The sequence below is a fragment of the Rhinichthys klamathensis genome, unplaced genomic scaffold, assembly GCF_029890125.1.
Source record: "Rhinichthys klamathensis goyatoka isolate OS25496 unplaced genomic scaffold, OSU_Roscu_1.1 h1tg000011l_1, whole genome shotgun sequence".
Lineage (NCBI taxonomy): Eukaryota > Metazoa > Chordata > Actinopteri > Cypriniformes > Leuciscidae > Rhinichthys > Rhinichthys klamathensis.
In genome coordinates this window covers 267,505-292,270 of record NW_026606564.1, presented here as the reverse complement: position 1 = coordinate 292,270, position 24,766 = coordinate 267,505, and the positions used below count along the sequence as shown (strand labels likewise).

Here is a 24,766-nt window from a genome sequence, read left to right as displayed (position 1 = left end):
GAAATGAGAAAAAAAGGGGCGAGGCATAGCAAATATGCTTGCTGGATATATCTGAGAACTACCCACACGCCTAAATCAAACAGGTCACACAATCCCTTCGCTACTGTGATCAAGACATTCCACAAACTACACTGTACTATGCTACACATTATCAGAAACATCATGACAGTCATCTGAAAATGACAAGGGACAGGAAATCAACAACCAACTGGAATACAATGACATGCATGGCATTTATAAATGAAAAAACAACAATCAACATGAATGTAGCATTGATCTGCTTACCAGACTAGTGATTCCCTGCGAAAATTGCAGCCATTACATCACAAACCCACGTAGGAAAAAGAGAGAGAGAAAGGGAGGGAAAGTAAAAGACCAATATACATTGAAGGTGGTCAAAACCAAAAGAATCAAGTCCACGTATTGACAGCCACTATCACAGTAAATATCTCTGTACAGAGTGCAAAAAATGCACAGGAGCTGCAGTGCTGCCAGTGAGGAGGGATCGTGGGAAGGTGGAGGGGTGCTGTGGGAAGACTGTCACGTTAGCGATGCCACCTGCTTGTCCTCGTCGCTCCCAATCGAGGTGGGGGCTGAGGTGCCTGCCTCGCGTAGTAGCGATCGGCTCTTCATTTCTCCCCTCTCCATCCATCCGCAGGCAGATAACTCCGTGATTACACACGCGCACACGCTCCCACCCTCCCTCCCAGCTAACGCGTCCACTTGCTCACTCCCTCCCTTACTCTCGCTGGAAAGCTATAACCATTCACATGTCGGAGGCAGATGCTTGATTATACATTCAGCTCAGATGGTACAGCTTTCCCCCTCCCTTCCCCTTTTTCTCTCTCGCTGACTCGCGCCTATTTCAGATAGACTGTCTACAACACAGAGCAGTCAGCTGACTCCAGCTGATCTAATCTCATCTTTTCTGTCTCTTCCTGTCTCTCTTTCTCTCACTGAAATCCGTAAGCCACTGCCCACCGTAGCATCCTTTCACACCTCTTACGATCAACTCCGTCACTGAGACTAATGTCACCAGAGACCTCGAATGGATTATTCCTCCACCCAGCTGAAAACCCTGTTTAGCATTTCCTTGCTACACTGCTTCACGCAAGAGAAAAACACTACCACTGCAACAGCTGTGCAGCAGCAAAGTATGGCATGGACATATAACAGAGGTGGTAATGAGGAAAATTATTGGAAACTTGTCAAGTACATGTCCGGGTCATATTTCACTCCCAAAACAAACTGAATTATATTTTGCTTGAAGAAAGCAAAACTTATTTTTAGGACAATTAATATTTACTTATGACATTTTATGACATATTATCCTTAAATCTGCTCAAATTGTATATGGTTATGAGAATCTAATGAGCTTCACTGAGAATGGGAATGAAAAAAAAAGAAAAAATTTGTCTGGCAACGACAATTTGGGGATAAAATTATCAGTTTTGCATTTCAAAAAATCTTAATTGGCCTACAAACAGGCTTAAGTTGCTATGCAAAATGCTAATAAACAGTGCAATTAAATATATGCAGTAGACTTCCTTTTTAATACCTTTTTGTCTAAAAATAATAAAAAACAACATCATTGATAATCTCCAAACAGGAGCACATCAAGTCAACGACATTAAACGGATGAGGGCCCCTTACAGGAGTAGTTCACTTTCAAATGAAAAATAGCCCATGATTTACTCACCCTCAAGCCATCCTAGGTGTATATGACTTTCTTCTTTCAGACGAATACAATCGAAGTTATATTAAAAAATATCCTGGCTCTTCCAAGTTTTATAATGGCAGTGGATTGCAACCAACAGATTAAAGCTCAAAAACGTGCATCCATCCATCCATCGTAAACGAACTCCAAACGGCTCCTGTGGGTTAATAAAGTCCTTCTGAAGCAAAACGATGAGTTTGTGTAAGAAAAATATTCAGTTAAAACTTTATAAAGTAAAATAACTAGCTTCCGGCCAAACGAACATACGGATTCCACTTAAGTGTAAAGCGCAACTTCTGCGAGTAATGCGACGCACTGCTGATATTTACGCTACGCTATGATGCACTACGCTACTTCTGACGCAAGTAGACTGTGTATGGCCCTTTGGCCAGAAGCTAGAATTTTTTGTAACGTGTTAAACATGAATATTTTTCTTACACAAACTCATCGTTTTGCTTCAGAAGGCCTTTATTAACCCACTGGAGCCGTTTGGAGTTTGTTTAGGATGGATGCACGTTTCTGAGCTTTAATCTGTTGGTTGCAATCCACTGCCATTATAAAACTTGGAAGAGCCAGGATATTATTTTATATAACTCCGATTGTATTCGTCTAAAAAAAGAAGAAAGTCATATACACCTAGGACGGCTTGAAGGTGAGTTAATCATGGGCTAATTTTCATTTTAAAGTAATTTAAACTAATCCTCTATGCCTGCCACTCAGAAGTAAATAATAATAATAAAAAAAAACGTTGTCAAATTGTAAAGGCAGTGAAACTAAAGCGCATTTCATCCAGGTTGATGAAGAAAAAGATGCAGGATTTTAAATGTTATTTCCGATGATCGACATCGCAGTTTATGTGTAAACGTGCTTGTGAACAGCATATGTGCTACATTTATTTACTGGAAAATTTAACAAGTTTAATGTGTGAAAGCAGAAGTCCAACTTCCCACATGTGACATGTTAACTGGAAAACTAAAAAAACATAAATCCTACAAGGATTCTCACATTTCATACTTAAGATATTAACATGTTTTGGATGTTATAATGATAAAACCTTATTTCATAAATAAGTGTTTTTTCTTCTGTAATTCAGATCATCACTGTGATTCCACTACACCCTGCACATGAAACAGCAGAGGTGCTTTGAGAAATACCTTTGCCTGCTGCCAGAGAGTTCAAACGATGCTTACAGCAGTAAATGGCATGCATTAAAAGTTAATCTAAAGGGCAAACAAATGAGTGCAGGACTCGGTGTGCTCACTGAGCCGAGCGAAACTGTGGACAGAATTAGAAAGTACTGAACAGACTCAGAATAAAACAGAGAAACAGGACGTTGGGTGATTATTCACACAAAATAGTTAGAACAATAGTCAGTGATCCGAACGAACCTGGATGAGCCCTATGTTTCCATTCTATTTCACTGAAGATAGCCTAAAAAAAACCTGCATTTTATCCAAAAAAATAAGTGTTAAAAATTCAATGTTTAAAGGCATCATTCAGCCAAAAATCTATCATCATTTACAAACACATTGAACACAAAACGAGACTTTAAAGAATCTTTAAGAAGCTCTTTTGTAGTCAACATTATTATATTAAAATATATTTATCAGGGCTGTATGCTTACATTTTTATGAGCACATTCAAAAATTGAAAAGCACCTTCTGATCAATAATATCAATATTAACATTCCCATTACAGGGTAACATCTGCCCCCTTAAACTGATTTCCAGGGGCATTATTTTATTTTTGTAAAGACAATTTATTTCCAAACTAATTACATGTATGCGTCATCCTTTATGTTAAATTCTTCATTTATATTTGTTTAAAACATTTTATTAAATTACAAATTAAATTAGGGTAATAAAAAAACAATAGGGCAGTTACCAATCAAATGAAAATGGTATCAACAAAATCCATCTTTGAGAGGTGGCACAGAAGCTGCATCTGAAGTGGCATTTAGGTATATTTAAAGACAGTTTAAGGTGGCATGATTTTTAATACAGAAATATGAAATGATTAAACACCAGCAGTAGGTTCTGTAAAGTCACCGTCTTTGTCAATGAATCATTTATTCTATCGATTCATTCAAAATGGGTGATTCATTCAGGAGAAAGCAATAGGCTTTATGCCGAGCGTCACGTGACCAAGCCGGAAAACAGATCACATCGCTTCCGATTCAGGTCTTTTGTATGTGCTTCATGAAATTTTTTGCGGTTTTACTCAAGATAACTTAAAAGGAGCAAGCAAAAATGAGCATAACCAATGTCCCTCGCATGTGCAGATTGATATTTAAAAGTTTTTTAATTTTTCTTCTTCACACTAACGTTTAGATATTTAAATAGCATAAAACACCAATAACAAAGTGAACTTAGTAGGTTAGCTGATTACCTTAAAAATCCATAGATATCGTAGTTAGTTCTTACGGCCGTTAACACTTTCTCTGACAAGCGGATGCAATGAGACCTGTTTTCCGGTTTGGTCACGTGACGCTCGGCATAAAGCCTATTGATTGTCTATATGAATGGGTCATCATTATATCATTGACTTCATCTGTGTTTTTAATGTTAATCAAACAACAAAGAAAAAAAAACACTGCTCTTGACTGAATATATTTTGTAACTTTAATAAGGATCAATCTATATTTAATTTATACAGTTAGGACTATGCAATGTTATTTTACATTTGATTACTTTATACAATTTCTGTACATGAAAACTACTGTTAGACCTGTACCTGATAATCCTGAAAAGCACTGTGTTTATTTTATTTGTATGTTTGTTCTATTGTATATCTTTGTGCTATTGCTATACTGACTGTTTACTGGTCTTTAATAATATTAAAAATTTATATTAGTCAGCCTAGTAGTTTTTGCTGTGGTATCAAAATTGAAATTGAGAATTGTGAAATTTCGCTGGTATATGAAATTTGGTGTCATAACCTTATTTATTAAGGTTGCATGGGTCAAACACAATGAAAACAAGAACTATTTTAATTGATTTATTACTTTTTTGTGGTGGAGCCAGCGAAAATTTAATTTTGGTTGGGCAAGAAAAAAGAAAAAAAGAAAAAGTGAACCACTGGCACAACCAGGCCAGTAGAAAAAATCCTTAGCATTGAGCCCTGATACTGCACAGCAGTTCTGTATTAGATCTCTGTGTGAGAGAGAGCCCATGTGCCAGGCCCCAGCTGGCATCTCTCTCCCAACTGAACACAAACAGCCTTTCATGAAGCGAGAGCTTCCATCCTGTCTCAGAGAACATCCTGCTCTTCACCTCTACAAATTCTGAATTTCCTATGAAAATAGAACATGTTCAAAAGTTCACAGCATATATCAGAAATAAGTTCATGATTAATCCTACAGTCGATCTGGTACATATGATAAAACAACGGCACTATTCATGAGTCAGGAGACCCAGGAATGCAACACAGCATGGAAATTTGACTGTAATGGAAAGTGTCAAAGAGAATGCAGGGTAGATAAAGTGATGACTGCACTACAGTTATGTGTAATTGAGGACAGCTGTGATGGTGCAACAGTTTAAGGCTCACTGGAAAACGACAGGCTGCAGTGTCCTGGTTAGCAGTCCCAGATATAGCAGCACCCTAAGGAGCGAGAGGAACCTGCCTCTTTCCTCTGAAATGGGTGAGAACCTTAATTTCCATGGGTGCGAATAGAACAAGGTGCAACTAAATTAAAACTTAATTTTTTTGTATGCATCTTTGTATGCATTATATTTTATGTATTCAGAAGAGTCTGGCCAGATTTATCTGAAGTAACATGTTTCCAAACTAGACAAGTTTCCAACAACAAATTCAGTGCAGAAAAATCTGAAAATAAAACTCTCTTAGGGCATAAACAAATACAAAAACAGTAAAATCTTACCAGTTGTAGTATATCTTCATCTTTTGGCATCACACACAACTCCAGAAATGTATGACTGAAAGTGGGAAAAAATCATATTTAGGACCACAATCATGACAGATCTATATGAATCATGACATCTAATTGAATTATAACACACTCTTACCTATTCTGGATGAGCCCTATGACCTGGGAGTACGTCTTCCCAATGATGCTCTCGCTGTTCACTTTCACGATCCTGTCCCCTGTTGAGGTTCCATTTTCAGGTTTTAGATGATCAGACATCGATAAGCAAAACGAAACAATGTGCTGGTGTAATTACCAGTGCAGAGTCCGGCGCTGTGAGCGGGCCCTCCCTCTTTGACCTGCTTCACAAAGATCGTGTCCATGGGCTCCAGTCTGTTCCGTGGTCTCCCTGGCAACAACAAAAGCAGCAGTGTCACGAGTGGCCCAGATCACAACAAGCCAGTGCCAGGAAGAACCGAGCGGTCACAAGATGCCACAAAATAAATGTTTTAAAATCACACCAACTCCGAAATGAAACGTTTAACCCATCCATACAGCGGAAATGCTGTGACTTCATCTAGAAATGACCCAGCATTCAATGTGACATCCCTCAGCCCCTAAGGGAAGCGCTATACTTGGCTTCATCTGACATAATACGCCAGAACATAGATCACAGATCTAACAGTAAATAACTAACACTACAGATTCCCTGAGGATGACAGCTACGAGACGCTAAGGCAGTGGCCCATGTTTACTTGCACTGAAGGAATGAGGATCTCTCCTCAACAGTTTGTTTATGTTTAAATATCTTTTTGTTAGTCTACTGAATGGGAAATAAACCTGTGGATTCTACATAACATATGGACTGCTAAATCCCTCTTCCTTGAGATCACAAAAATTATTCAACAGATCAGTCAACCTCATTAATCGGCTACTCTGGTTTCGGTCGACTAGTCGGCAATCTTGACCCGTCCTCAATTTGTTTTTCACATCCAATCAGTTTGTTCATACAGTTAGCATCCGGTATATCCACATTGATTGCTATAGTAATGATGTCAGATGCTAAGAGAGAAATGCTAAGAGAATTTATTCAACAACAAAAGAGAGTGTGAAAATTGGCACAACTACACCCACAACTGCACAATGTTGGTGACATTACAGAATATGGTCTGTCCCAAAGAAATAATTTTTATTCCACTTATTGATTTGGGTTCTTTAATGATTCTTTATACTATTTGAGGAAGTATGGATTGGACAACAATTCTAACTGAATTAGCCTCAGAATCCTGTTTTCAAATCATTAAATTGTTTCTGATTTACAAGATTTATTATAATCACATTCATATTTAACCGTTCACATTTATTGCTATGCTGCCCTTGCTAAACCAATAATTTTATTTTTTGTTGGAAAATATCAATTACCATACTACTATGAACTTATTTTTAATTAGTACAGTAATTTTCTTCACAGCAAAGGTAGCACAGACAAGGCATTTATACCACAAAAAGGTATATTTACAAAAAAAAAATAATAATAATAATTCAAATGTATCACAGTTTCCACACAAATATTAAGCAGCAACTGTTTTCAATATTGAGAAGGAGGAGGAGGAGAAGAAGTTTCTTGAGCACCAAATCAGCATATTAGAATGATTTCTGAAGGATCATGTGACACTGAAGACTGGAGTAATTATTCTGAAAATTCACAGGAATAAATTTGAAAATACATCAAAATAGAAAGCTTTTTTATTTATTTTAATATTTCACAATACTACTGTTTTTACTGTATTTTATAAAATATATACAGGTGAATAAGAGACTTCTTTCTGAAGACAGTAGAAAAAAAAAAAACAGATTTTGCTGCATGTTTGAACAGTCTTAGAACCACTCAGATGTGCCCAGAATGGCACAAACGCAACCAACCCCACTTGGCATACGAATGCTTTAATCGCTTTCAGTCTTTTAGATGGCTTAAAATACTGCTTTGGATGCGACTAGCTTAGTGAACTCTGTACATTGTTCGGTTCCGGCTGTAGAGCCCGTGGAGCAGGGCAACTGGGTGACCGTGAGACACTGTAGTCACGGGACAAAACTCCGCTCTTCCGTTCCGATAACAACATTAAACAGGTTTTCTCCACTCAGTGAAGCACCCACTGAGAATCCTGTTGAAAGTGCCCTAGTTATTGGTGATTCTATTACATGGAACGTGAAAATAGAGACACCAGCCATCATAGTCACATGTTTGCCGGGAGCCAGAGCGCCTGACATCAAAGAAAATGTAAAAGTGCTGGCTAATGTTAAAGGGTAACTAAACCCTAAAACAACTTTTTTTAGTTAATGATCTGTTAGACTGGGGCTTTATTAATGCTGTTCATTGATTCAAGTAAATGTTTTGACATTTGGGTATAAAGTGTTTCAATTCTACAATATATGGTGTAAAAACGTCTGAGTCCTGCCCTCTTCAGGTTGAACGGTGGCTACTGTATTTGAATTTTCCTATTGGAAGTTGTGGTGCCCTGTGACATAAGCAGGCACCAGCTCACCACGCCCTTGCCTACAGAGAGATGCGGATCTCAGGTGCACTTATTGTTAATGATATGATTACAGACCATAACCTAGATGTGCTGTGTTTGACAGAAACTTGGGTAAAACCAGACAATTGCATTACTTAAAATTAGTCCACCCCGCAAGATTACTGCTATAAACCCGAGGCTCGTTTAAAAGGAAAAGGGGGAGGTATTGCTAGTAATTTATAGGTATATCAAATAATTTGCTGATTTTCTATCAGAGTTAGTACTGGCTGCAGATAAAGTCCTAATTGTTGGTGATTTTAATATGTAGATATAGATAACGATAATTTTGTAGATAATTAAGATGTAGATAATTTTAAAATGTAGATAACGAAAAAGATGCATTGGGAATAGCATTTACAGACATTCTGAACTCTATTGGAGTTAGACAAGACGTGTCAGGACCTACTCATTGCCGTAATCATACTTCAGATCTAATATTGTCACATGGAATCAATGTTGATGTCGTTGAAATTCTGCAGCAGAGCGATGACATCTCAGATCATTATTTAATCTCATGTATACTTAATTTAGCCAAGGTTGCAAAGCCGACTCGGTGTTATAAATATGGTAGAACTATCACTTCTGCCACTAAAGATTGCTTTATAAATTATCTTCCTGATCAGTTTCATCTCGTCAGCATCCCAGATAGCTTAAAAATACAACGGATCATGTAAGCTCTGGTCCAATTAAAAAATATTAACAAATAGAACTCAGGACATTTTTGTTCATGTAAAATATACCTCATTGTCATGTTCTAGACTTGTTATATTTAGCTTTAAATACAAAAAATACCCCCTTAATATTGTGGCAATTTTTTCTCTGTGGTATCGAAAATGGTATCGAATATCGATATTTTTCAAGGTATCGTATCGAAGTTAGAAATTCTAGTATCGTGACAACGCTAGTGTTTAGAGACAGAAAACTGTTTGTAGGTTTCTACAAACTGCTTCCAAAAGAGCAACAATGAGGAGCTCATCAAGAACATTTAAGTCACTGCATAATGTCCCATACCGGGTGATGATATCTCCTTCGTAAAACTGTAATGATTTCAGTTAGCAGACATGGCAGTGTGCTACAGGCTGCGATTGCATGTTTCTTTCTTTTTGCTTGAGGTCTTGCCTGTAGAGTAGAGCTGCACGGTTCTGAATAAATTGAGAATCACAATTTTTTTGTTTAAAATAGAGATTCTGAATAAACAACAAAACAGATAAGTTTATATATATTTTTTTTTTATCGGTTTGATTGAATGATTTGATGACAAGCTCAATGACTTCACTACTGAAGTTTCATTTACTGAACAAATCAGCATTTTTGAACAAAACTCTTGAATGATTCAATGTCAAATACATGTTTTTAAAAGTCACTTTGTCCCCACCTATTGCTGTAATGATGCCATTAATAATACAATCTTTATTTGAAGCTTCAAGTTACTTTCAAAAGCCGATTTACTCTATACCATAGACATCAGTGTGAGAGTCTTTTTAACCACACAGTATTATTATTTCTGCTCGCAAAGCTGTTTCATGACAACTGTTCTCTCTAGGTCGTCTGCAGCACCAACGCAGATTTGAATGTTCCGCTGCGATCGTACTTGTCAAAGATTTAGTAGAAATAGCTAATTTTTAACATTTAGACATAAGATTGTGTGAGTGTTTGAATCGAGATTGCGACCTTATAATGATTAATCGTGCAGCTCTACTGTAGATATTGCTGCAATGCTTCAAAGCCTGAGGCATGATATTCATACATTGCAAGTGTGAAAGCAAAGACATCAAGACTGAGCATGAATAAAACAGACAGCAGCAAATATTATGTATTTTAGTGTGTTAAACAACAAACCCATATTGTATAAAATATGTGAAATAATTAATGTGTTAAGAAATAGAGGTCGATCGGTTTTGCCAATTAATCGGCACCGATAACTGAAATCCATAACGATAGTTTTTCCGGGTTGTGTCCACTGCTGTCATTATACAGTACAAGCGCGGCCTCTAGAGGCAAAATAAAAACTATCACTGACGCCTTGTGGAGTTTGTTTTGACACGTGAAGCTGCACAGAGAGGGACACTTCAGATGCGGATTTTAAAAAGACAATGAAACGGTTTATATATATAATTATAAAGTAATTAATTTGTTGACTAGATGCTGCATTAGTGGAGAACAGCTTGCCGTCGGGCCTGAGAGAACGCTAACATCAGTACCTCAAGCGGTTAAAACAATGTAACAAAAATATACGCAATCCCGACCCAAAGGTTTAATGTCTCGATTGTTACCATCTATTTGCATAGTTTATATCCAGCTGGTTGCTTTTAAGCATTTGTTATGCAGTAAAGTTGCACATTTAAAGCTAGAGAGAGACATGAGAAAGCAAACTGTTCCATCATGCAGCTGACAGAAACAAACAAATCAGAAATGCATTCGCTTTCAGTTCTTTTTTTATTGTCACACTATAGCCCCTTTCACACAGCGCGTTGATACCGGGAAATTGCCAGAACGCCTTCTGTGTGAACGCAAACACCACCCGTGGGGACCTAGTAACATTGCCGTGTTCAGTCCCTGTGTGAACAAAACCGTAATCAATTCCGTGTCGTAATGATGACGCTGAAGCCGGGATCGTTCGCCAGCTAGTGAAACGGTACATAATCCGCTAGTTTATGAATGCACAAGCGTGGCTTAAGCAAACTTTAGACGCTGCTGAGACATTAAGTGCCACATCGATGTCACGTGTCTTTACGGGTTGTGTGTGAACTGATTCCGAAAAATCACTGGCGGTGTGAATGAACCAAAATCAAACGAACCCGGGTCAAATCCCGGGTCACTTTATCCGTGTATTTTCCAGAATCTCTGTGTGAAAGGGGCTTATAATACATATTATAATACATATAAAACATAATTGATTAGATAATCAAGTGTACTAAAATAGAAGCAAAAAAGTGTGAGTAAACATAATATACGTATGTGTGTGTGTGTGTGTGTGTGTGTCTAATTTCAATGCTATGGCCTTCATGTAGATATATAAAGATGGCCATGATTAAGCATGACTGTTTGGATTTATATAAAATGGGAACACTTTTCAATAAGATTCCATTTGTAACATTAAAAAGTATTAGTAAATGTTGAAATGACCAATACTTTTATTAATATTAGTTAAAGTTGTTTCTTTTACTATTAGATAATGCAGTATGAACTAACATGAATTATTGCATAATCAAGGTATAATTTAAAAAAAAAAAAAAAAAAAAAAAGTATTGTAGGCTACATTTTAATGCTTCAGTACTGTTTTTCAATTTTTGTAATAAAGTTCAGCACTATTTTATGTGTTGTGTTTGTTTTCACTCAGTATCCATTTTAAAAACTATTGGTTGCTTAATCGGTTATCGGCCAACGTGGGCCAACCTAGTTATCGTTATTGGTCAAATCCAGAATTGGTAGTACCTCTATTCAGAAAAGAATAACTGAAAATAGCCTACTTCTGGTTATTCATTACATTGGAAATGGGAGGGCCAATTGAGCACATTGCATTGTGGGATGCAGAGTGTTCAGTTGTATACTGCACATTATGACAAAAAACTATGCACAGCACAGATTTTAAATACTACAGAAACAATAAGTAAAAATAGCAATGTGATCATTTGTAAAGATTTAATGCACCATCTTGTGTTCACTGTCATACACTGTAGTTTTCAAATATTAAAACTTACACATTTACCTCAGGAATATGAAGAAACGCACCCATTAATGCCATGTTTATTGCATTTTGCATGTAATTAAATAATAATAAACATACTAACCCTAAAAATCGGGTATCAGAAATGATAGAACATTCACAATAGAAGTGTACCAATAATAATAAATGAAAGCCAGAGAAAACATCCACAAACCAATCCCCTCACACTTCCCTTCTAATGTGGTTGTGGCATAGATGCATGTCAGTTACGCAATCCGTGCACTGGAGTTCAAGTTTCTTTCTGTCGCTGAGAACATGAAACAATGACTCACTCGTATACTGTCCAAAGCAGATGCACGCCAACATGCGAAAATACACACACAAACTATTCTATGTACATGTTGTGCACATAAAAACAAACTAAAACCAGCAGAGAAATGCACAACTACAAACCTGGAACCACATATTCAGAGAAATAAAACAGGCCTGAAAAAATACTCCTGGCTCTCACACAACATGCAAATTTAATATTTTACTATTACATATGCTGGTGTAAGTTCAGGTTGTTGCATTTTTTACTATGTTTTGCATACAGAACTAGAGGCACCTTAAGGGATGTTATGTAAGCTAGTTTGGACTCTTCTAGGTAATGTAAATCAAGTTTCACAGGGTGATATAGTCTCTTATAGACTATATCATCTGAACAATCTTTAGTGTAAAAAAATATATTTAATCTATTATTTATAATTATATTATTTATATAAATATATTTATATTTCAGTTATGCTGCATTAGGTAGGTACAATATTATAAACCACAACACAGTTTCAGTTCCTGTTTCAATTTCATGCTTTTCAATGAGTGAGCTAAAAGCATACAGTGGAAGAGTTCAAATCCTTGTCAAATACTTGGCAGCTACAAAGTTATATACACTGGTGAATTAGATACAGTTTGTGCTAAGGACATGAGAAGAGGTGTGATATTCTTTCATTTAACTCTTTTGTAAACCCTGAAATATTTAGGTCAGAAACTTCTTATTGACACAGCGGTTCCAACATGGAGAAGAGCATTTCACAAGGATAGTGCACCACAACAGGCAAAAGATAAATGACAAAGCATTAATAAACCTAAAGTATGAATGTCCTCTAAGTTGGCCATGATTTATAAGACCAATCATTTCCCCGATATTAAAGCAATTTCCATTATAGGGTCTCGGTTTTGTAATATTGGATTCGCCGATAAAGGCCGCCATCTTGTGGCCGTTTGGAGAATTGTACGCAAGACTGCCATTAAAACACTGAGTCTGAAGGGAAAAGAGTCAACAACGGCATTGGTAAAATAACTTCCCTCCTTTATGTAATAAACTTGTTTTAACATAACAGGCATTAATGTACAAATGAAATACGTTACATAAATGCAAAATATGTATATCAAAAATAGAGATGGAGTCACGTAATCCACCAAGTCATGTCCCAATAATTAAATAAATAAACAGCCATGAATGAATGCATGTTGGTAAAAAATGCGCTAAACTTAATTCTCTCTCTGATGTCTGCTCATCATTGGTCTCATAAAGTCACATTCATAAGGCTGTTTGGAAACTGGGTTGAGGCCCTATTTTTTACAGTCTCAATAATGCTCCAGCCACTGTATGCAGCTTTTAATAAGATCCACTTGCATATTCCAGCATATTCCAGCGTATTCCATTCTCGTCACTCTTCAGACCATTAAACACATAAACCTTTTAAAACTGTATGTTATAACCCTTTGATTATATTTTTGCAAAGCTGATAGACTCCTGTCATTTATTTGTTCTCTATTTAAAAACATTAGACTTTGCAAATTCATTTTGCCTATTGTTAATATTGTTGCTGTTGTTATAAAAAGATGCACTTAGTAATTCTATTAGTTAGAATTATTTCTACATGCTTTATTTGTTACCTGTTTGTTAACCTGATCAAAGATTTTATTTGAAAAAAATTACACTTTAGTGAGTGCACTATATATATTTTTTTACTGCTGTTGTTACAAATAAAAAGATGCAACAGAGTACTAAGCTACACTAAAGTAGAAATGTTTTTATAATTCAAGCGGTCTTGAATGTTTTATGCTTTTTTTTGTTGTTAGAATTATGTCTATGTTTGTTTACCTGATCAAAGCTTTTATGTAAAAAAGACACTTTAGTGACTGCACTTTCCATTTAATGATGTAGAAGTGTGTTTTGTTTTGTATGCAAGGAGGGAGAGTGAAATTGCAGTTTTGAAAAAAAAAAGTGTTAAAATAGTTTGTTCAGTTCAGTGCTGATGTTATAACTGTCAAAAACAGAAATAAAACGCTAAACAAATATAGACACGCAAATAATCAGTATCGGTTATGAAAAATATTGGTCAATCTCTAATTTAGACGATCATTCCTGAACCATTATTTCCTGCACCTGGCATATTTCTACATTCTTCCACTATCAATCAATAAAACAACATTTCCCAACAGATGTTTTTTCCTTCACATAGGCTATTCTTCATTCTTTATCAAGAATACGGCTTATCTTTGACCATTATGGTCCAGTATGTGTGGTTTGTTGAAATGCCATGAGCATTACAACCTTAATATGATTTAGAACAAACAAATGTATGTAGGTCACAGTTTGTTATCTGCACTGTAAAGAAGTCAAACAGAAGGACTCAATGTGGGGGATCCTGAAGCAGATTTAGAAGCCTGTATTGCTGTAGCGATGTTTAGAGATGCAACTTCTCTGAGCAGGTTTTAGCCACCCAAAGCACCAGAAGCGTTGTTCAAATGTTAAAGTTAAAAAAATATAATAATAAAAATCAACTTTTTAAAAACGGGTCTTAAATCTCTTTGGCATTTTGCATATTGTTGTTAAGCTCTTTTTAAATGCAAGAACATGTCCTGTATGTTCAGACAACCCATCGTCTTGCCAAAATTGAAAACAGGCTTTGCATATCCCTAATTGACAGCAGGATGAAACTACAGGAAAAACAGATCAAATATACTTTTAACACTCGAGCTCTTTTCCAACAAAATGATGCAATCTTAAAAAAAAAACACCTAAGGTCAAAAGTTCAAACAGAAAAGGGGGAGAGATTGAGCAGGGGAAAGAATTCAGTGAGTTATTTCGGGCAGCTATAGATGCTTACACTGAACCATGTTACGAGAGCTATCGTGTAATGGGAGGTGAATAAAAGTCATTCCTTGAGGGAACAACTGCTCTGACACAAACTTTTGGGGTGCTAGATTAAAGTAAAAATTGAGTAAACAGGGAATTCTGGGCGTTTTCAAGATCCTCAAGTCAAGTTTTATTCAGTCAGAAGGTTGGATATGTGCACTATTCTAAGCCATTTTGTAGTATAAATAGTGCGAGTAGTGTGTTCACATTGAAAATGACAATGTGCACTTCAAATCAGGGTTGGGCACCGAACTCTGTACTTTTAAGGGCGCCAGCCAAATTGCGTCAGTACTACAGAGTACCGGTTAATAGGTGCCAAATTTCAGTACCTGAGAACACATCTGGGCGCGAGTAAGACTATTTAAATACGAATCTTGCATGTTCTGCGTGTCTCGGTGTGAATGAATGGCGCAGACGCGCAGTTTCATTTACCACACACACAAACGTGATGCTCATGCTGTTTTCAGCCACTGCCGTCTTACTATATGAGGACATGAATGCATGTACTTCATCTCACATCTGTGAGAGTCAAAACTATCGTCATTTCATACACACACAAGCCCCTTTCACACAGCGCGTTGATCCCGTAAAATTGCCGTAAAATTGCTAGAGTGCCTTCTGTGTGAACGCAAACACGTCCCGGGATTGATGCCGGGATGGGGACCTAGTCCCGGAACGCGCCCTGTGTGAACAAAAGCCAGGACCAATGCCGTAAGGGGTGTGTCGTAGTGATGACGCACATGCCATCGCACGGGCCTTTCTACAACCTAAGCTACAGCATATGAGGAACAAGCCACTCGGCAAACCCAGGGTCGCTACTGGGGAGTATGGACTCGTCTTTGTGTAGAAATGACATCTGACAGGAGTTATCACATCCTGACGTCACGTGTCTTTACGGGATGTGTGTGAACGCACTCACGGATTCCAGAGTGAATGAACCAAAATCAAACGATCCCGGGACACATTATCCTTGTATTTTCCCGAATCTCTGTGTGAAAGGGGCTTAAACTCAAAGGTCTTCACGGCAACCCGTCAAAATTAAAGTCCGGTTTAACTTGACAAATATATTACTGTTGTACAGAATTTAGATCCATCTCAATGTAATAGCCTAATAATACTAACACTAACAATAATAAATTATTATAAAACCTTTATTTTTTAAGAAATAATCACAATTTTTCTTCCACGTTTTAATTTTAACACTATAAAGCTTAGTTGTGCAGCATATTGTTTGACAAAAAGTTTGTTTAATTTCATATGATTAAAAGATAAATTAAATGTTTTATGTCTTCAACACAGAATTTGTGGGGGGGGGGAAACATTTCATAGAAATTAAATGTAAAAAAAAAATTTTTTATTAAATGGTTGTTTTTATGAATTCAATCAAGTAGCTAGTAGCCTACTATTTCCAGGTACATATACTTACAGTTTCTTGACAGTTTTTGTGGTAAACATTCCTAAAGCACCGAAAAAAGGTACCGTTGTGTACGGGCACCAAATTTCATGTACCGGTACTGGTACCGGTTAAAATGTGAACCGTGCCCAACCCTACTTTAAATACCCAGATAATGCACTTGATTAACCGAAAAAAAAGTGTGGAATATTGAACACTTCATGCACTCAACTGTCACAGCTTTCCTTACGTAGCAGGGTTGGGGGATATCAGACACTGATGCAAGACGACAAAATAACCTTCTAAAATTCATACACTTGATGGTAGAGTCCTTAGTGCACAGTATAAGTGCATAGTGTTTAATATGTTATCTGGGACAAAACTATAGATTACATTTTATGTCACTAAAAGTAATAACTTACCTCTGTGACCATGGTCTTCATCCTATAAGAAACAAACAGAAAAAATGTATTTTTGTGTATATTGAAAAATATACAAACAATACTATGCTATAAAACTCCTGTGACTGAACGCTGCACACTACCTTAAAATTGGAGTGCACTGCAGACTCTGGTGGGTACACAATGAAGTGGCGCAGAGTGAAGCCGAAGCCTTGTGGAGTGCGACGCAGACGAATCGTCTTAGGCCCTGGCCAGGAAAATGGCTCTTCCTCCAGCTGGAAGAGCACTCCTGATGAATCATCCTGATCCACCACATCCTACACAGAGAGAAACACATGGAATCATGAGGTAGCAGATCTAGATTTCTGCAAACTAAAAAATAAATAAATGGGAAATGCTTCATTTTAAATCATCACACATACGATAAAAGACAATAATTTATTAATAATTAAAAGTTCTTTCCACTATTAAAATTGATTTGGGGTTCAAGGGAGACAGGATCTGATCAAACTGTACAGATCGTGACACATTTCCACTGGCATTCACACCAGTGAATCACTTTTGTGAGCAAGAAAGCACTGAACAAGAGCTTTTCTCCCTTTCAGAAGCAGAAGCAGTGGACAACCACATCTTGGAGAAACAGCATAATCTGTTGCGCATGTGGTAAAAATGAAAAGAGAAATACCATTTGACTGTCAAATTTTAGAAAATGAATGATGAATTAAAGTAATGATGAAAATAAATGAATCAGGACTGCTATGACATCATCATCCTTGACATTTTCCTCTTCATACGGAGGAACGCCCACTGAAGGTTGAGTCAGGACTGGCCTGATGTCATGTCTGGAGGGTGTGGGTGATGTTTTATGTTTCATCTGAAGTTAATTTTCCTTTGTGGAGCATATTTAAGGATAACAGACACAATACGCCAATTCACTCACAGGAGGATTCACTGTTCAAATTTGTTTTGCTGGCATTAACATCGAAAATATGTCACTGAGGACAAAAACAACTTTGTGGAAACCTGTTTTTCTGAATTCTTTTTCAATTATTTTATTTACTTTAATTAGGCTCAAGTTGTGCGATTTGCTCATGTTGAGGTCTGAAGCCTTGAGCTTTCTCTGGATCTCCATGCCTACCAATTCCAGAGTGGGCAATTCTGCTTCCGGCACGCACTGCTCCTGTTTATGGAGTATTTATAGTCTCACACCTACCCAATATTCACGCCCTACCCTTTACTGCCAAACCTCCTCCAGCAGAGGTGTGAGAAATCAAGTATTCCCCCTCCATAAACACAATCTAACATCTGAAACGCTACAACTGGTGATGTTCACAAAAGTGTGACTGTTGTTTGAAGTAGAAACCAACCGATTATATGCAATACATATTTTTTGTTTAGTTGTCTTGTAACCAATATGCAGTGAGTTTTTTTCTTTTTGACAATAATTAGACTATAGGAAAATATCAATAAAAACTAAATCAAGTAAAGTTTTCACAAAATAAAAATGTAATGCCAAAAACAGTCAATTGTCAAAATCGTTGGTTTAAATTACAAAAAGAAGTATTCAAAATGTATTTAACTTACAATCTGCAAAGGAGTGGAAAAAAATATGGTCAAATTCTCAATTTAATGTCAAAGAACTTTACATAAGTTTATAAATCTGCAATTTTCAGAATTTGAATGGAAGAAGTAAAACACTCACAGATGCAGCTAAAAACATCTGGGTCATGTTTGCATTCATTTCTGTCATTGGCCATAATTCTAATCTTGAAATCGGGATTAGACATACAATATTTATATATGGGAAAATCGACTGAGAATTGAACAAATATTTCTAACCTGGCCCAGAGGAGTCTTTGTGGTGGTTAAGGGATAAGAAACCACCTTACAAATGGTTGTCAAAAGCAAAAATGCTACGAAATGCACATGAAATTTGGTGAGTGTGACATGATAGAACAAGGTTTATCTGTAATAATTATTCAAACAATAAAAATAAAATACTATTCGAATTTTGCTACATGTTGCTTTGCCATCAGCAGCGAATCTATGATAAATCCTTAACGCGCAAGCTAAAACTCACAGCTATAACTAAATGCATTGGTTGGCGCTGTGAGCGTGTAAACAAGTTTGATTTATTTGATCACAGAATGGCATCTGCCTCCTAGGCACAGCAAAGTTTGGAATTACTTTGATATAACGGAGTTATAATATCACCACCACAATGAGAAATCACATGATCCAAAGACAGAAACATCGGTATTGACCAGTCGAATTAGGAAAGACAGCTGTCCATCACTGCACCCCCGATTGAGCGATCCGTCAGGCCACATAAAGAACACCAAAACAACATTTATTGCTTGTACTTTGTGATAAAATTGACAGAATTTGAAAACTGAAAGTTTGTTAATCGTTTACTAAAATTAAAAAACACATTAAAGGTGGCAGTTCTTCTCAAATCTTACTACGATTATGGATGGGTTACAAATAATGTGAAGTTCAGGCAGTAACAGAAAACAACAAACTAGATTAAAATATATTGAGCATAAGAATCCATGTCAGTATCAATTAAAAACAAGAATTGTTGACGATTAGTTCGCGTCCACACAGCTGACGTTTATCTGTTGAAGTTTATCCACGTTGTGTGCACAAAATAGATGCTTCCTTCCTGCACACTTTAACAGTACTTGTATGTTCAGTCACTGACACGTCTCCGTCGTTTTAATACAACTAGCTTGACTGGAGTTAATCACTCATCGTTGTGTTTTTAATGTGCCATGTCAATCAAGTTAAATGAGTTATTTTAAAAGATGCAGTGGTCTTTCCCATTTATTAGTGCTCTGTCTGTCTTGTGCTCTCTCTAGAGTGAATGTCTGTATCTGTAGGCCTGTTTACACCTGGTATTAAGATGCGTTTTGGTCGATACATTTGGACCATACATTTATTCGCCCATAGACCCTCTCCTCAAAGAAATCAGGACAGAAGTGTTTGAAAGTGGACAAAAGATACAGATTTAAACACCAGGTGTAAACAGGAATGTGTCTCTCTCGTCTACTTGTGATCCAATAAACCAAAACGCATCTTAATAACAGGTGTAAACAGGGCCTGTGTACAGTGAACGCATCATGTACAGTAGTATACGCGTAAATGATCAATCACTGTCATTTTATAGTACTTGTCCAAATTCATGTTACTAATATGTATTATATCGCTAGTGTTGTGTTTTAATGCTTATATTTGATTAAACATCTTACTTGTAGGGATTTAAGACAGGTTGGAGGTTATTTACGATGATTTTTAAGAACATTCTTTTCAGGAATATTAATACTTCTTAAATTATGTCTTGTTAAGAACATTCTTAAAAAAATAAATAAAAAAAAAAGATAGGAACAATCATAAGAAAAGTTTGAGAATACGAAATAATCTTTTCTTTCTTTTTTTTGTTATAAAATAAGACGACAGATTATTGTCTATCTCTCTCTCCATTGTGAAGTGAACTTTCATAAAGGAACAAGCAACGTTGGCCAAAAGTTCATCTGCGGCCCCATGTGCAGCACTGAGAAAAAACATCTGCTGATGTTTGCAAGACGTCTGCAGTGGAAAGGAGCCTGGCTGCAAATTCATTATCCCTCTCTTGACTAGTTGATGAGGTCACTATTGGAAAGAAATGGAAGAAGCATCCTAAGCTTTTGTCAGGTGTGTGTTAGGGAACACTGACTCAACAGTGAGCAGGCTATAGGGCTTTGGTCTATTTTGGTCTACTACACAAGTAGTCTTAAGGTTCCTTGAGTGGCTGGAATATGTTCAGACTGAGGGTGCCAAATTCTGATTTGAGAGGCTGAGTCTTTGAGGAACGAGTTAATAAGTGTGAAACACAGCAAGTGCACATGAAATCTGAGAGCCTGTGTGAACTTGTGGAGCAGGTTTCTGTCAAGAGCTGTGACAAGTTCCAGAATATTACGCTCATTATTTAAACTGCTGAGCAGTAGTAAAGCTGACTGCAGGATGCTAACAGTGTGCTGTAAAGCAGTTAGTGCTGTATACTAGAACAATTCCAGAGATTGAGGTAATGGGAACTCGTAGATTACAAACGTAAACTGATTTGCAAAGCTTAGGTTTACAAAACTAACAATTAAACTCCCTTATTAGTCATAATGTCAGCAATGGTATCAGAGTCAGAGCACCCCACAGTATTTTCTCACAGATCTTTAGGACCCTTTATATGGCTAAATGGCAATATACGGTCTATATACATCACGGTATTTTCTACTTTTCTTAATTGAAAAAAAAAACTATTTATTTTAAATGATGTGATTTCACATCCAGCCCAATGTTGTCCTAATAAAATTATAGGCTATGAAAACAAATATAGTGAATGTAAGCATCTAGGCTGATATATGTGCAAAAAAGGGTTACATTCCATTGTAACATTACAATCTAAAAACAAAAAAATGCATTTTAAAGAAAAAGTTAGAATCACTCAATTAAAAATGAAACTAAACAAAAACAAAAGCACAGACTAAATGTTAACTTGTAAAAGGAACACACTTTTACTCACATTTGATTACTCCATTACATTTAGTCTTTTTACTGTTACTGACATCATAAAAATACACTTACTTGCAGACTACTATCCACACAAACATATCCGAGTTTCGAGGCACAGATACTGAAGATTGACACTGTGGATTCATTTTTCTGTGCTTTGGTATATAGACCTCCCAAACAAAATAAGGATTTCATCCAGCAATTTTCTGATTTTCTCTCTGGTTTGGTGTCTCGCTGTGATAAACTTCTGGTCCTTGGGGATTTTAATATCCATTTATGCTGTCCATCAAAGCCATTGGTTGATGAATTTCTTTCTATTATTGAATCTTTTAATTTTATACAACATGTTACTGGTCCTACTCATAAGAAAGGTCATACATTGGATCTTGTGTTATCATTTGGTATTTCTGTATGAAACCTGGAAGTTTCAGATGTAGGCATTTCTGACCATTATTCAGTGGAATTTGATGCTGTTTGTTCTTACATCCCTCCAATCTCTTCTCAGCCTTTACACTATGCTAGGTCCATTAATTCTACAACTGCAAAACTTTTTTCAGAATTGTATTTATCGCATGTTACAGACAAAGTCTTTGGAGAGGACACTGAAGTGCAGGTTGAGGTTTTTACGAAGTCATGTACTTCTGTTTTAGATTGTGTTGCCCCTCTTAAACTAAAGAAACACAAGGGAACCTCTCAACCTTGGCTAAATAATGTAACTCGCACTCTTAGACAAGAATGTAGAAAAGCTGAACGGAAGTGGAAGAGAGATAAACTTCAAGTTTCCTCTGAGATATTAAAAAATTCTTTGGCTAACTATCAGAAAGTAGTAAAAGAGGAAAAAATGAAATTTTACTCTAAGGTAATTTCAGATAATGCAAATCGGCCAAAAGTACTATTTGACACAATTGATTCTATTTTAAACCCCTCAAGGAATGTTATGAGAGATGCCACACAAGAGACTTGTGAAGATTTTTTATTGTTTTTTACTCAAAAAATTGAGAAGATCAGGAGTGAAATAGTACCTGTTCATTCCTGTTCATTAATTAATCCTGCGCTGTCTAATATTTTTTCTAACTTTGAACCAGTTTCACCAGCGCAGCTGGCAGATATTGTCTCTAAAATGAACGGAGGTAGCAGACTGGATGTACTACCTACTCATCTTTTTAAAGATGTTTTTCCTACTGTGAGTTCTAGCCTAACAGCTATAATTAACAGTTCTCTAATGAACGGAGTAGTACCCAGTAGTATTAAACATGCAATTCTTCATCCCTTGTTAAAAAAACCTAACCTGGATCATACAGTATATCACAACTATAGGCCAATTTCTAAATTACCTTTCATTTCGAAAATTTTAGAGAAAGTGGTCTATTCACAGTTATATTCATATCTGAATACATATAATATTTTAGATACATTCCAGTCAGGCTTTAGGACCTGTCATAGTACAGAATCGGCACTGCTCAAGGTCACTAATGATGTATTATTATCGTTGGACTCTGGATCACATGTTGTTCTGGTTTTATTGGATCTGAGCGCTGCCTTCGATACAATAGATCATGAAATTCTTCTCAATCTTCTGGAGTGTTGGGTTGGTGTGCAGGGGATAGCTCTTCAGTGGTTTGCATGGTATTTAAAAGGTAGGACAGTTGCTGTGAATCTGGGAGACTTTTCTTCCACATTGGCCCCTTTAGTTTGTGGTGTCCCTCAGGGGTCGATTTTGGGACCGTTGCTGTTTTCGCTCTACATGCTTCCTTTGAGCAGTGTTTTTCGAAAGTATAGCATTTCATATCATTGCTATGCAGACGATCTCCAATTTTACTTTCCTGTGAGCTTAGATAAAACCTGTTCGTTGGACAAAGCACAGGAATGTTACAGTGACATTAAACTCTGGCTATCTAGCAACTTTCTCCAATTAAATGAGAGTAAAACTGAGGTTTTGATTGTAGGCTCTCCCGTCTCATCTTGCTTTCCTGATCATTTGGGTTCTTTATCCCTAAAGACTGAGAATCATGTAAAGAGTTTAGGGGTAATTATGGACTCAGCACTTAACTTTAAGAAACAGATCGGTGCTGTTGTCAAAGGAAGCTTTTTTAACCTGAGATCAATTGCTAAAGTAAAGCATTTTTTATCTAGTGAGGATTTAGAAATTGTAGTTCATTCTTTTATTACATCTAAGCTTGACTACTGCAATTCTTTATATATCGGTCTCCCCCAGACTCTTCTTGTCCGCCTACAGTTAGTGCAGAATGCAGCGGCAAGGCTTTTAACGGGGGTGCGAAAGAGAGAACATATTACTCCCGTCCTGCAATCCCTACATTGGCTACCGGTCAAATTTAGGATTGATTTTAAAATTCTCTTGTTTGTTTGCAAGGCATTGTCAGGCCTTGCCCCCCAGTACATCAGTGATCTTATAATTCCTTACTCTCCTTTTAGAGTTCTAAGGTCCTCCGATCAACGACTTTTAAAGGTACCTCGTTGCAATTTAAAATCAAAAGGAGATCGTGCTTTTTCCGTGGTAGGTCCCAAACTTTGGAATAGTCTCCCATTCCATGTGAGGTCAGCTCCATCGATTACAACTTTTAAGTCTTATTTAAAAACTTATTTATTTTCTTTAGCTTTTGAATAAAGTATGTCTGTTTTGTTGTATGACTTTTATGTTATTATTCTGTAAAGCACTTTGGGGCAACGTCTGTTGTTTAAAAAATGTGCTATATAAATAAAGTTGCTTGCTTGCTTGCTTGCTACTTGAAGGTTAAAATTCTACATATGGCACATTTAATGTCCAACAACAATATTTTTGGAAAATGTCTATATTTTGGTCAGAATTATGGCGCTCCTGTTCTATTGTGCTCAGTGTGTGTGGTGTGCATGCGCGTGGCAGCGTTCGTTCTCTGAAGTCTGGGAGGTTTAGCCTAGTGGACCTCGCTTGCATAAGGCTACTCCACTCATATATACACTACCGTTCAAAAGTTTGGGGTCGGTACGATTTTAAATACTTTTAAAAGAATTCTCTTCTGCTAACCATGGCTGCGCTTATTTGATTAAAAATACAACAAAAATCAGTTATAGTATTAAATATTATTCCAGTGTAAATCAGCTGTTTTCTGTGTGAATATATAGTAAAGTGTAATTTATTCCTGTGATCAAAGCTGAATTTTCAGCATCACCAGTGTCAGTGTCTTCAGTGTCAAATGATCCTTCACAAATCAGTATAATATGAGGATTTGATGCTCAAGAAACATTTATTATTATTATCAATGTTGAAACAGTTGTTGGTCTGTCAGTTGTACAGTTTTTTTTTTTTTTTGATTCTTTGATGAATAGGAAGTTCAAAAGACTTTTGTAACATTATAAATGTCTTTACTGTCACTTTCGATCAAATTAATTATTCCTTGATAAATAAAAGTATTGATTT

The 24,766-nt window shown here is 36.6% G+C and overlaps 1 protein-coding gene across 2 annotated transcripts in view; it reads right to left on the bottom strand.

The window, feature by feature from the left end:
• The window catches only part of arhgap21b (Rho GTPase activating protein 21b), a 67,029-nt gene that overhangs the window by 31,830 nt on the left and 10,433 nt on the right, over window positions 1-24,766 (bottom strand). Inside the window, exons 3-7 of one of the 2 annotated variants that reach the window (XM_056262913.1) lie at window positions 16,950-17,123; window positions 16,828-16,849; window positions 5,902-5,994; window positions 5,746-5,824; window positions 5,601-5,655 (exon numbers count right to left, since the gene is read on the bottom strand). In XM_056262913.1, coding sequence (XP_056118888.1) covers window positions 5,601-5,655; window positions 5,746-5,824; window positions 5,902-5,994; window positions 16,828-16,849; window positions 16,950-17,123 — 423 coding nt within the window. Of the gene's footprint in view, window positions 1-285; window positions 694-5,600; window positions 5,656-5,745; window positions 5,825-5,901; window positions 5,995-16,827; window positions 16,850-16,949; window positions 17,124-24,766 lie in introns of those variants that run through there. The other variant, XM_056262916.1, reaches the window with a different exon arrangement.